Source organism: Oryx dammah, unplaced genomic scaffold (assembly GCF_014754425.2).
Source record: "Oryx dammah isolate SB20612 unplaced genomic scaffold, SCBI_Odam_1.1 HiC_scaffold_10, whole genome shotgun sequence".
NCBI lineage: Eukaryota > Metazoa > Chordata > Mammalia > Artiodactyla > Bovidae > Oryx > Oryx dammah.
Genome location: NW_024070194.1, coordinates 20,345,857 through 20,360,408, shown reverse-complemented (window position 1 = coordinate 20,360,408; position 14,552 = coordinate 20,345,857). Strand labels below are relative to the sequence as shown.

The 14,552-nt window shown below is 46.6% G+C and overlaps 1 protein-coding gene across 4 annotated transcripts in view; it reads right to left on the bottom strand.

Annotated features, from left to right (window-relative positions):
• Positions 1–6,383, bottom strand: part of SNTA1 (syntrophin alpha 1) — a 69,956-nt gene extending 63,573 nt beyond the window's left edge. For all 4 annotated transcript variants that reach the window (XM_040247527.1, XM_040247529.1, XM_040247526.1 and 1 more), the window contains exons 1-2: positions 5,996–6,383; positions 2,904–3,089 (exon numbers count right to left, since the gene is read on the bottom strand). In XM_040247527.1, coding sequence (XP_040103461.1) covers positions 2,904–3,089; positions 5,996–6,305 — 496 coding nt within the window. In that variant the 5' untranslated portion in view covers positions 6,306–6,383. The remainder of the gene's footprint in view (positions 1–2,903; positions 3,090–5,995) is intronic.
• Positions 6,384–14,552: the final 8,169 nt, after the last annotated feature.

The following is a 14,552-nucleotide window of genomic DNA, read 5'->3' as shown; positions in this document are numbered from 1 at the left end:
AAAAGGGAGGAAAAATACACGAAGATTATAAACAACTTTATGCCAAGAAATTTGGCAGCTTAAATGAAATAGACAAATTCCTTGTAAGACATAAACTACCAAAACACATTCAAGGAAAACATAGATCATCTAAACTGTCTTATTAAAGACATTGAAATCGTGACTTCCCTGGCGATCCAGTGGTTAGGACTCTGCACTTCCACTGCAGGGGGCCTGGGTTTGATCCCTGGTCAGGGAACTAAGATCTCATATGTTGCAGTGTGGCAAATTAAAAAAAAAAAAACTTTTCTATAAGGGTAACTTCCCTGGAGACTGTTGCTGCTCCTGCTAAGTCACTTCAGTTGTGTCTGACTCTTCTCGACCCCATGGACTGAAGCCTACCAGGCTCCTCCATCCACGGGATTTTCCAGGCAAGAGTACTGGAGTGGGGTGCCATCGCCTTCTCCGCTGGAGACTGCTACCAAACATTTAAGCAGGAAATAATACCAATTCTATGTAAATGTGATGGGACAGGAGAGGAGTTACTAACAGAAAAAAGTGAAAACATTAGTCTGACTCTTTGCAACCCCATGGACTGTAGCCTGCCAGACTCCTCTGTCCGTGGAATTCTCCAGGCAAGAAAACAGGAATGGGTAGCCATCCCCTTCTCCACCCTACTATGTGCCAAATCCTATCCTGGGCAAGAGGCAGGCCAGGCTCCACCCAGCAGCCTGCAACAGGGCTTGCCAAGGAAAGATCTTGCCCAAAGAAAAGTTTTAGAGAACACAAATGCCAGAGACCCTCAGTCTTGGGATGGTATGTATACCATATCTCTTCCCTTCTCTATCTGCACCAAACATTGCAAATCAATTCCAGTTCCTTTCTGCTGAGTTCAGATAAGAACTCCCAATGTTTCCAAATATGGAACTCCCAGGAGCCACCAAGGAAACTGACGCTCAGAATGAAAGCTGTTGGATATCTCTGATCTAGCTTAACCCCCGCAGATATGAGATCTGAGGCCCAGAGAAGATGAGGGTCTTGCCCAAGGCCAGATTAATTTCAGAGCAGACAGGATTGTAGATGCTGATGTTTAAATGGCTTGTGTGGAATCAGTTCCGTCGTTCAGTCGTGTCCAACTCTTTGCGACCCCATGGACTGCAGCACACCAGGCTTCCCTGTCCATCACCAACTCCCGGAGCTTGCTCAAATTCATGTCCATCAAGTCGGTGATGCCATCCAACCACCTCATCCTCTGTCGTCCCATTTTTAGACCGTGTTCATATGTTGTCCCCCCATTCAATAGTGGGCTCTTTTAGGCAGACCCTGGGTCCAGTTTACCTTCTACCCCAATGCTCTGCACATCGGGTACATAGTAGGTCTCTGGAAAGGCATCTTGGCTTTAATGAGGAAGGAATGGAGTGAATGAGGTAGACAGAGGCTTGGGTATTAGCCCCAATACCAGGAAATGCTTCAAATGTCTAACACTCAAAGATACTACCTTCTCAGAATGATCCACACTAAGAACCCAGAAAGAGACATTTTCTACCTAAAGATGAGGAGGGGAGGGAGACCTCAGTGTGGATTAGAGACATGTCTACAGTAGAAATTTTACCATCTATGAACTAAATTTTCAAACAGCAGAGACTAAAAGAGCTTTTCAAGTCAACCGAAATATGACATTTTGATGAATTTCAACTATTTCAAACTGCATTGCTGGCTATAAATATCAAAGTGATGAGGCATGTGGAAAGAAAATCTCCTATATCCATCTCCTTTATGTGTGATCTCGTTATTTAACTTTGCTGTTAAAATATGATTGATATCCTTAAGCTTTCAGGGATCAATCCCGCAGAGTCAGCTTTAAGTGTATATTTAAAAATGCAACAGCAGCATTTGAACAGACACACAGTACATTTAAATAAATAATAAAATGTAAAAATAAAATAAAACAAAATGAGAGAGAATTGAGGTCAGGGCCACAAGAATGCCAAAGATCACCCAGGCATCCAGAGCCTGTTGGTTCCTGTTGCCTCTTGGAGACATCTTTGGCAACCTATCAGGACCTGGGCCTGGGGCTCAGCGCAGCAGCTTCGCTGGCCATGGCATTCTCCATCAGCCCCCGCCACCTCCCTGTGCCTGTTCTGGGCCAGCAGCCAAAGACACATTCCTCGGGCCCCCATGGTTTCCGGAACTGACAGAGTAGAATTTGACAAATGGGCTGAGCAAAGTAGAAACCTCCTGACAGAGATGGCAAAAGGCAGAAGCGGGACCACCCCAGCAAGAGACTATAACAAGTGACGGGAAACTGAGGCCGGGAGGAAGCAAAGGTCTCATCTAAGACCACACAGTGAGGGGAGAGGGGCGGGGAGCCACCAAGTTCCCCTCCCCTCCAAAACATATTCCTCTTGGATCCTAGCTAGAAGTAGCCAGTGTCCTGCTACATAAAGGCCAAGTCCCCTCCCAAGGCAGGATGGGTCGCAGGGTTCTAGGGCCCCTGGGTGATAGGAGGATTCAGAGTTGAGAGCTCCCCTGGTTTCTCAGGCAAGATTCTAAGTCTCCCCTTCCCCAGCCTCCACCCATTTCTTCCCCTGTGTCACTCACCGAGTGGCAGTTCCTACCATGGACCTTTCATCCTAGTCCCACAACCCAGCAAGGCAGAAGTTATATCCCTGCCCTACAGATGAGAAAACTCAGGGAAATGAAGTGACTCCTCCAAGGTCAAACAGCTAGGGAGTGGGAGAGAGGAAACGAAGTCCAGATCTGTCTGGCTCTGATGCAGCTCTATCTCCACCACACCAATGTCTCAAGGCAGGTCTCCAAGCTCTGTTTCTGTTTTCAACCCTGCCCACCTCCCAGACTCCACTGCTTGAGGCCTGGGGGGTTGTAGGGAAGAACTGAACCCCCCTGGGGTCCCCAGTGCTTACCCTCCAGCACCACCTCTTTGCCTGTCTTCTTCAGGACTTGCACTGCCTCGTCATGGGTGGCAGAGGAAAGGTCCTCCCCATTCACGGACAGGATGGCATCCCCCACAAAGAGGGCCTCCGTCTGGTCAGCTGCCAGGCCCTTGAAGATCTTGGAGATGAGAATAGGCATCTTGTTCTCTCGGCCCCCTGGACAAGCACAGAAAGAGGAAGAAATTGAGGCAGACACTCCAACACTTGTGAGTCACAACAAGGCAAAATTATTTCTGAAGGTCTCCCACTGTGTCCAGCCCAGTACTGGAAAAGCAGCAGTGTGGGGCAAAGAGAATCTCAGAAAAGAGCCTTAGAAGTTTGGGGCACTAATGATACCTAAAAGGCATTTTCTAAATTTATAATATTATAATGGATCTTTTGGTTAAGTGCTTTGGGTGGTCACTAGTATTTGAAGAATTTACAAGACGCTTCAATAACTTCTTATTTTTTATTTTAAGTGAGTTTCCCATAATGGGGGAACTCACTGATAACCTCTAATCGAGAATAAAGATAGAAGTCAGTTACTGCTATGGCCACAAAGCTGAAAGCTTCACAACCTAGGTCTCAGGCTAGAAACCAGGGCTTTAAAGTCTAGAGATTTCAAAAGCCAATCTGAATTGCATCTCTGATGCAAAAAGACAAAAAAATCAAATATTAATACATTTTACCATATTGCTTTATTTATAAACTCTTGAATGTCCTTTTAAAATAATAAACAGTGATAACAGTTCACATTAGTTCCACATACCAAGTGCCAAGCACCATGTTAAATGCTTTCAATCTTGTCTCATTGCATCTTCACAATACCCAATCACACAGGCATGTTCAGATTCCTATTGGGAAGGTTGAAGTGTGGAGACAAATCCCTTGTCCAAGGTCACCCAGCTAATTAGTGGCAAAGACAATATCTGAACCTAGGTCTCCTGGTTACAGAACCAACACTCTTAACCCTCTGGTAGGCTGCAAGTCAGGCCCTCAGATACCACATTATTGCTCCATCCTCAAAGATGAGGAACAAGTGGCCCAGGGAGAGGAGCTCATAATTTCAAGGTCACTCAATAAACTGGTAGCAGAGGTAGGACTGGAATGCCTCTCTGAACCCCTATATAGGCCCAGCAGTTTGCTCACTGCAGTGCACAGAGCCTGAAGCCTAGGAAAGGAAGGAGTTTCTATTTAAATTGAGGTGGCCAAAATGCTCATTTGAGTTTTTCTATAAGATGATATGGAACACCCCAAATGAACTTTTTGGCCAACCCAGTATCTCTCTGCCCTCTTCCACCTGAAACTAGGGACTTCACGTCAGTTTTAATCTATGGCCATTCCTCAATGCCTTGGGCTGGGCTGGACCCTAAAGGAAAGGTCAACACAGCAACAGGACTCCAGTCTCCATACATAAAGAATTGAATGGAGCTGGTATTCCCCCTGACACCTCCTGAAAGTCCCTTTACCCCCACCTGGGAGTAAAGCTAGAGAGTAACTTTATGTGACCTTCAAAAGTCCTCTTCCTCTCCAAGACTCAGTCTATCTGCAAAATGGAATGCTATATGAACATTAAGTTCCTTCCTGCCTTAACACAGAGTGTACAATTTCTGCATTGATCTGTTGCCCTATCCCATGCTGGTGTTTGAGGGCAAAACAGGTGTCCACTCCCTGGCTTTCTCATTACTCCCCTTTTAGATCCCTTTGGTTGGTTGCATGGAAGTTTGCCCTTTCCTGGGGAAAAATCAACTTCTCTGAACACTCTTTAGTGGCGTGATAATTGAGGTTCAAATCCCAGCTCTGTCACTCACTCACTGTGTGATCCTAGGAAAATCATTTTACTTTTTCAAGTTTCAGTTTCCTCACCTGCTAAATGAAGATTATACCTCCTATCTTTTAGTACATGTTGCCAGGATGAAGTGGATCCTGAGCCTAGAGTACTGGGCATAGCACTCAGCACATAGTGGTACCCAAGTCACCACCATCCCCACCCCCTCAGGAAGGAATGGTGAACGCAGCGGCTGGGGTGTGCAGACTTTTCAGCACCAGGTTACTTATTTTGGGAGTCTTTCCTGACCTTCATTTTTCCTCTCATCTAACAGCAATAACTATCTAGGCACCTATTATGTGTTGGCAGACTATTTTGGACACCTATTTTCATAGAAACATCCCAATTCTATCATTACTCTCATTATATAGTTGAGGAAACTCAGGTCCAGAGATGGGAAAGGGCTTCCCAGGTGGCAATAGCAGTAAAGAACCCGCTTGCCAGTGCAGCAGACATGAGAGACATGGGTTTTATCCCTGGGTGGTGAAGACCCCCTGCAGAAGGAAATGGCAACCCAGTATCTTGGCCTGGAGAATCCCAAGGACAGAGGAGCCTACCAAGCTACATTCCATGGGATCTTACCACACAAGTTCACACAGGTGACTCTGGACTTCAGTCTGGGTTGCACCTTAAAGAAAGCTGTCAGTACTGGGGGCTGAAAGCCCGTCTCAGTGCTGTGATGGTGGACACTTAAGACTCTTCACCTATACATACAGGTTTCCTAGGTGCTCACGTTCCCAGGTCCTTTGCGGCCCCCTGTCTGTGAGCCCAGCCCAGTTGGCACCTCCACCCAGTCGCCATCCCAGCCATGCTTCCCACTCCAGACCTTGCCCCTCCTTCCCTTCTACTTTGACTGTATCTTGAAGACTTCCTCCTCCTTTGCCTAGTAGCACCCCAGGCCTCAGTCTCCCTTCTCTACCCTTTGCTCTCCTGGGGTCCCTCTTGTCCTTGATACCCATGCAACTCCTGAGAGGCAATCAGTCTCAGACCTCTTTGCCTCGGCACACAACTCCCCACCCACTTGTCCTTGGCGTGCCCCCAAAGCCGTCCACACCTGTGCCTTCTGACTGAGACCTCAAAGCCCTCTCCGACCTTGGTGCTCTGGTGCCCTCGGTTCTGTCCTCCCAGACGCCGTTACCCCGGACAGAAGTCCACCAACTCCACGTCCTCAATACGCTGCCAGCCCCCCACGATCCCTGCGCCTTAGCGGTCCCACAGACACCAAGACCCGTGCCCTCGGTGCCCCCGCGCCCACCTTTGATGCTGATACCCAGCCCGCCGGCGTCGGCCTTGCGCACCGTCACGCGGCGCGGCTGGAGCAGCAGCGCCTCCGGCAGCGGCGGGGACGCGGCGCCCGGTTCGGCGGCGCCGTTGAGCTGCGCGGGCTCCGGCTCCCGCTGGGCACCGGGCTCAGGTCCGGGCTCGCCGTCGGCGGGGCTCACGGTCAGCGCGTCCTCCTCTAGACTGAGCAGCACCCGCTGCCACCGCTCGCCACCAGCCCCCGAGCCTGCCCCGTTGCGCAGTTCTAGCAGCCCGGTGCGCGGGGCGCGCCTGCCTGACGCCATCTTTCGCCTCCGAGCCCCCGGGCCGCCGCGTTCGCCCTGCCCCCGCAGTGCCCGGCCCGCTCCGACCCAGCGCCCAGAGCTGAGGGCAGCGGAGGCCCAGCTGGGCCAGCCGCCACCCTACCCCAGGCCGCTGGGGGTGGAGCTTCGGTGGGCGGGGCTGCATATGGGTGTGGCTAACCACGAGGGGCGTGGTCACCGGCAAGCTAGAAGGGCCTGTGGAGGGTTCCAAGAGCCAGAGGATATACTGTGAGACTACATTACTTTGCCCACAAAGGTCCATATAGTCAAAGCTATGGTTTTTCCAGTCATTACGTACAGATTTGAGAGTTGGACCATAAAGAAGGCTGAGCGCCGAAGAACTGATGCTTTCCAACTGTGGTGCTGGAGAAGACTCTTGACAGTCCCTTGGATAGCAAGGAGATCAAACCAGTCAGTCCTAAAGGAAATCAACCCTGAATATTCATTGGAAAGACTGATGCTGAAGCTGGAGCTCCAATACTTTGGCCACCCGATGCGAAGACCCGGCTCATTAGAAAAGACACTGATGCTGGGAAAGACTGAGGGCAGGATGAGAGGGGACGACAGATGATGAGAGGGGACGACAGATGATGAGATGCTTGGATGGCATCACCGATTCGATGGACATGAGTCTGAGCAAAATCTGGGAGATGGTGATGGACCGGGAAGCCTGGCATGCTGTAGTCCATGAGGTCACAAAGAGTCGGACACGACTGAGAGACTGAACGACAACAACAGGGGCATGGGGACATAAAGGTGTCCGGACGGGACCCAAAGTTAAGGCAATGAAAGCGTGAAGTGGGGTGACCTGGGGGCCTGGCTTCATGTCCCGGGCTGGACCCTAAGATCCTGTACAGGAGACAGCCCGGCGAAGCCGTCGAGGGCCGAGGCCGTAGCTCGCAGCCATGGGATCACGAGAAAAAGAGACAGACCCATGGATCGCAGTGCGAGGCTTAGGGCTTTGGAGTGGGGCTGCATATGGCAGAGCGCTGGACTGCAGGGACGGAGCTTGAGTTTAAGAGGTAGACATCGAGCTGCAAGGGACTTCGCAGGCGGGCCTATAGTGCAGGAGGAGATTTGCCATTTCCGACTGTGGGGCGGGAACTTTGGTCTGTGGGTATGGCTTAGTGTGGGGTGCGGTGTCTAACGGTGACAGGCCCTGCCCTCTGGGATAAGCTCGATGCTGGCTGTTGAGGGATTGGGGAAGGGGTAACACTCCCCACGTCGAAACTGGAAAGGAGTTGAAGAGATTAACCCCCTGTTCTTCACAGTCGAATACAGAAAAGCCTGAATTCCACACTGGACAGAGAAGAACCCAGAACTCCTGGTGTTGGGGAAGAAGGCTGGAAGGTGGGGCTTCTGGGTCTGGACCTCTGGAGACCTGTTTTTTAACCCTGTTCAGAAATTGTGAGCTCCATATCGACCTTGGTCCTGGCACTACAGTTCTCTAGGCCTCAATTACCTCATCTGTGAAATGGGGGTCCTAATAACCCCTATAACCCTCACAGGGACTGTGTCAGGATTAAATCAGTGGGAAAATATATTTTACTCTGTGAATTTTATGCAATCAATATAATCACTTTTTTTTTAGTGAATCCACTTTTATTTATTTGTTGAATTGGCCAGGCCTAGATCTGAGCATTTTCATGTGTTTTCTCAGCTTTACAGTAGCCTCGTGAAGTAGCTACAGTTAAGAATACTCCCGTTATACCGAAAGGAAAATTTTGATTCAGAAGATCTAATTGGCCCAGTTCACACATTTGTGAGTAGGGCAGAGCTGGGATTCAAACCTAGTCTTGTCTCACACCAGTGCCTGGGCACTGCCCCTGGGCACTAGATAGATGAGGTGATCGTTACCAGAAAAAACACACTACCTCACAGACCTCAACCAGCCCTCATATCTGCTCCTTGTTTCTGTCTTCCAATCCTACCTGGGATGCTGTTGGACAATAAATAGGGCCACGTCAGTGTATAGATTCCGTGCCAGTAGAATCTTCCACATAAGATACTATCAAGGGGAAGAAAAGAAAAGCTCACAAGAAAACAGGTGCAGTGGTACAGAGGAGCCTGTTTTCAGGGCAGGAATAGAGACCCAGACAGAGAGAAGAGACGTGAGGACACAAGGTGTGAGGGGAAGGAGCGGGTGAGCTGAACTGGGAGCGCAGCATTGACATACATACACTACCATGTATAAAACAGAGAGCTCGTGGGAAGCAGCTGTATAGCCAGGGAGCTCAGCTCGGGGTTCTGTGATGACCTTCAGGGGTGCGGTGGGGGAGGGGAGGGAGGTTCAAGAGGAAGAGGAAATATATATATATACATACACATATCACTGGTTCACTTTATTGCACAGCAGAAACTAACACAACATTGTTAAGCAATTATAAGATTACTCCAGTAAAGAAAGAAAGAAAACAGGTACGTATACAAGTTGTCCTCATCAAACATCTATTTGCGAATAACTAGGGAGAAGGCAATGGCACCCGACTCCAGTACTTTTGCCTGGAAAATCCCATGGATGGAGGAGCCTGGTGCGCTGCAATCCATGGGGTCACTGTGGGTCAGACACGATTAAGCGACTTCACTTTCACTTTTCACTTTCATGCACTGGAGAAGGAAATGGCAACCCACTCCAGTGTTCTTGCCTGGAGAATCCCAGGGACGGGGGAGCCTGGTGGGCTGCCGTCTATTGGGTCGCACAGAGTCGGACACGACTGAAGCGACTTGGCGGCAGCAGCAGCAGCAGGGATGAACCCAAGTATCCAACAATAGGGGAGTGGCTCTATACCACTGAAAACCTACTAAGGCTACATGCATAATGCAGATGCATTATATGCACCTGTACATATAAAAATAGGTGTCGTTTGTTCACTTTGTTATACATAGGTACATGAGCTGGCTGGTCAATATACACTGTCATTTAAACTTCACATGAATTCTGCTCAGTCTGTATATTATCCCCATTTTATAGGTAAGGAAATTGAGGCACAGCACTAGCAAGAACAGTTCTCTATGCAAACCTTGGGTCTGCCTGGCTTCCAAGCTTATATCCCCCCTACTCCTTTCTGCAACCCATATAGCACCAAAGGATGATTTCACAGTTCATTCGTTCAATCAATAATGCCTATTGACTATCCACTCTACGCCAGACACAGTGGTCATTGTATAAATAAGTAGTTGTAAACAAGTTAGCCAGTGTCTCACCTCACAGGACATACAGTCCACAGGGCGGAGGGGAGAATCTCATGGTGCTTAAGAGCAGGAGCTTTGGATTCTGATTTTCTGTGTTCAAATCCCTACTGTGCCTTTTCTTCCTATCTTTATTGAGATATAATTGCCATATAACACTGTGCCACTTTCCAGCTCTGTGGTCCTGAGTGACTTTTTTAACATATAAGCTTCCATTTCATAATCTATGATATAGGACTATTAAAATTACCTCGGATTATTATGAGGAGTGCATAAAATAATATTCATTAACCACTTAACATAGTTCCTGTACTACATAATTAGCATTCAAAAATATGAGTTATCGGACTTTCCTGGTGGTCCTGTAGTGAAGACTCCATGCTCCCACAGCAGGGAACACAGGTTCAATCCTTGATGATGGAACTAAGATCCCACATTCCTCGAGGGGCAGCCAAAAAACAAAACAAAAAACAAACAAACAAAAAAGTAAGTCATAATAATCTTGGAAAACAGGTATCAGTCAAATAGCTTTAATTTAGAGTGATAAGTATCAGAACACCATAGACACAAGTAAAACAAAGAAAACCTAGGGTCTGACATATACCTGATACTTGATAAATGTTGGATAAAACCCAAATGAACTTTTTGGCCAACCCAATATATAGAAGAAAGACACAAAGGGAGAAAGAAAGGAAGGAAGAGTGGGAGGAAGATAGAAAGAAATTTAACACTATATATACACACATATGTATGATCATGGAACTAAGATCCCACATTACTGTGGAATCATATACATATATATATATACATATGTGTGTGTGTGTATGCACTATTTTTAAAATATGGTTATGCTTCAAGATTGCAGAAGAACCTGAGAAAACTGAGGCTAAACAATGATAAAAGAGAACAGCACTTTATGTGGCTTTTGAAAGCTTCATTCTAAAGGAGGGGGGAATTGGGGGGGAGGGAAGTGGAATCAGGCAGGAGGCAAGAAACCAGAGGGGAGATGAGATTCCTTTCCCAGGACCAAATCCTAAAGCCAGATCCTTAAAAGTCACCCCACGTACTGCCCTGCTTAAAAAAGACTTAATGAGCCCCAGACAAACTTGGTGAGAGTTTCTCCCCTGGGGGACTGTTTTCTATGGTTATAAAGAGAAAGGAGGAAGGAGGGGGTGATGTGTGTAGAATAAAAGGAGGCTAGCAGAGAAGGAAGAAGGATGTAAAGACAGAGAAAACAGTGGTGTGTGTGTGCATGTATACGCATGTGTGTATAGATGTGTACGTGCATTTTTTCTGTGTATCTGTGAGAGAGAGAGAGAGAATGTGTGTGTGGGTGTGTGTGTGTGTGTCTCCATGATCAAGCAGTATGGGCAATGCCAATCAGCTGTGCCCCCGTCAGTCCACTCGCAGCAGTGCTATAACTGAAGGAATACACTACCCCTCCACTATGTCAGTGGGTACCACTCTGCTGTGGTTCAGAAATTGACCTTCCAGACACATACAGGCAGGACTGGCTCCTCACCAAACCCCAGGGCAGAGCTCCCAAGGGAAACCAGTTCACTCCCAAGAGATAAGAGAGAGGGACGGGGAAAGGAAGGAGAGAAGGGCAGATCAGTTCACCAGTCTCGAATCCCCATAGAAGGTCCTGCAGGCTCAGGCTTTTGGACCAAGAACCTCAGGCCCTCATCCAGACAAGGAGGCCTCTGTGCTTTGGCTCCTAGGCAAATAGCAGAGATTCCTACACTCCTGGCCTCCCAGACCCAGTGAAGGCTGTAATAACGAGAGTTTACATGACCAGCATGCTTTCTGTGGATCATCTCATTTAACCTTCAAGAAAATCATAGGTCCTGTTATTATCCCCATTAGGCAGATGAGGAAACTGAGGTTCAGCGACAGGAAGTACTAAGCCCAGCAAATCTGGCACCAGAGCTCGCTGTGACACCATACTGCACCCAGGGAGATATTTGGATCTCTGAAATCCAAAGAGGGTGGGAGGTTTCCAAAATCTAAAACTGTGGTATGCTGTGGGATAGAAATCAAACCAAGTGCTGCTCTTACACACATCTTAATCTTCTTGCACCCTGTGAGGCAGGCACTGTCATCTCCATTCTACAGGTCAAGGCTCAGAGACAGAGAGCAGTTTGTCCAAGATCATACAGCTAATAAATGAGAGAGCTTGGATATGAACCAAGTTATTTCTAATTCCAAAGTTGCAGCCATTTCTGGGCTACCCTAAGATCCAAGTTAAAATCAGACTCTCAGAATATTTAGGGAATTCAAATTGTAGGCTTGTGGAATTTAGAATAAAGAAATGTTAGCATCCAAAAATCTTGATGTGGGGCTTCCCTGGTAGTTCAGTGGCTAAGATTCTGGCTCCTAATCAGTTCATTTATTCACTCATTCAAAAACATTATTAAGTCTCTACTCTGAGCCAGGCACTGGCTTTCGAATTTATTCACTCAAAAAATACTTATTAAATCTCACTCTGAACCAGTGAGGTGCTGGTCATAGACCATGAACAAGATGTATATAGTCCTGCCATAATGGAATCTACAGTCTAGTTATTAAGCAAACATGTGTGCCTGCTAAGTCACTTCAGTCGTGTCTGACTGTTTGTGACCCCATAGACTGTAGCCCACCAAGCTTCTCTGTCCATGGGGATTCTCCAGGCAAGAATACTGGAGTGGATTGCCATGCCCTCCTCCAGGGGATCTTCTAGACCCAGCAATCAAACCTGGGTTTCTTAAGTCTCCTGCATTGGCAGGCAGGTTCTTTACCACTAGCGCCACCTGGGAAGCCCTTATTAAGCAAGAAAACAAGTCAAATAACTCCCAAAACTGATGGGTGCCTGAAAATATAACAGGGCAAAATAATGGAAAACAGCAAGGAGAACCTATTGGAGAGTGGTCAAGGGAAGAGGTATATTCAAACTAAGATGTAAAAGTTAACAAGGAGCAAATAATGCTGAGAGGAAACCGCCTGTGCAAAGACCCTGAGGTATGAAAGACGTTGGCTTCTTTGGGTGGTTGTAGTTTAATGGCCAAGGGAGAAAGTGCAGAGAGGTCACGGGAGCCAGATAATACAGATGAGATATCATTATCTGAGATAATACAGATAATACATGATGCAAGGAAGTCATCCAGAGTTATTCCAAGCTGTCACTGGAAGGTTTTAGTAGAGAACTAACATGGTTTGCTTTGTGGAGTTACCCTTTATTTTCATTAAGTATTTAAAATATTTAGGGAGGGATTTCCCTAGTGGTCCAGTGGTTAAGAATCTGCCTTCCAATGCAGGGGACCCAGGTTTGGTCCCTGGTGGGGGAACTAAAATCTCACATGCTGCAGGGCAACTAAGCCCGCGTGCTACAACTACTGAACCCCTGCACTCTAGAGCCTGGACTCTGCAACAAGAGAAGTCCCTGAGCACAGCAACAAAGAGCCCATCAACCAAACTAAAATATATACATACACATTTATAAAAAATTAAAATATTTAGGGGAATTCCTTGGTGGTCTAGTGATTAGGACTCTGCTCTCTCACTGCCAAAGGCCCGGGTTCAATCCCTGGTCAGGGAATTAAAATCCCCCAAGTCAGACATTGTGGCCAAAAACTAAAAATAAATAAACTAATAATTAATTAAATATTTAAAATAATGGAGACATCTAACTAATGTGTAAAGAATAAGAAAACAAGGACTTCCCAGGTGGCTCAGTGGTAAAGAATCCACCTGCCAATGCAGGAAGATGTAGGAGACTCGGGTTTGATCCCTGGTCCAGGAAGATCCCACGTGCTGCAGAGCAACTAAGCCCCTGCACCACAACTGTTGAGCCTGTGCTCTTGAGCCCAGGAGCCGCAACTACTGAGCTCACATGCGTAACTACTGAAGTCCCCACACCCTAGAGCCTGTGCTCTGCAAAAAGAAGCCACTGCAATGATTAGAGAGAGGAGCCTGGGCTCATTACAACTAGAGAAAAAAGCACAGCAATAAACATTTTGAAAATTCAAAAACAAAATTTTTAAGAATAAGAAAATAATCATGTAAATAGCACCCAGTTTAAAGAATAAAACATGATCAAACCACCTGTGATAAGCACCGCCCTCCCTTATCACATCCCCACATCCAAAGATGATTTGCTATAATCATGCCCTTATATTTTGTTACAGTGTTAATGTATATGTATGAATTCTAAAAAATCTATTGCTTTACTTTTTTTCTTTTTTTGCCTGTGCTCCTAGCTTGTCGGATCTTGGTTACCTGACCACGGATTGAATCCAGGCCCGGGCAATGAAAGTGCCAAGTCCTAACCACTGAATCAGCAGGGAATTCCCTATTTTTTAAACATCTTACAAATGGACATTTCTCCTTCTATTATTTAGAAGTTATATCCTCTAATTTTATTCACTCCAATCTCTGATCTTCAGTTACTCTCTCTAGAATTATTTGCTGTGTTTGTCTAGTGTTTTAATGCTCGTTCTTTCTTAATCCCACAAATTACATACCATGGTCACTTTATACAGTCAGTGTCTATTCAGCAGTACCTACATGTTCACCATTTTCTTTGCTCTTCACTCTTTCTTGCATCAGAATTTTCTTTTGGGACTATTTTCCTTTTTTCCGATTCCAAAGAAAATCTTTGAGAATTTCCCTTAGTGAGAGAGAGAGTATGCTAATGGTAAACTCTCTGTTTTCCTTTACCTGAAAATATTTTTATTTTATGCTTTTATTGAAAGAGAGACTCACTGAGTAGAAATTCTAGGTTGGCACATTTTTCCCCCAGCATTAAGGATACTGTCTTCTGGCATCTACTGAAGCTATTGAGAAGTCAGCTGTCAATCAAATACTTCTTTCTGTAGATAATCTGTCTGTGGGGCTTCCTTTCAAAAACCAGCAACCCAAATTGAATCATGAGAAAAACATCAGACAAATCCCTATGGAGAGACATTCTACAAAATAGCTGACCAGTTCTCAAAACTGTCAAGGTCATCAAAAATAAGGAAAGTCTGAGAAACTGTCAAGAGGCAGGGATCAAGATGATCCCCA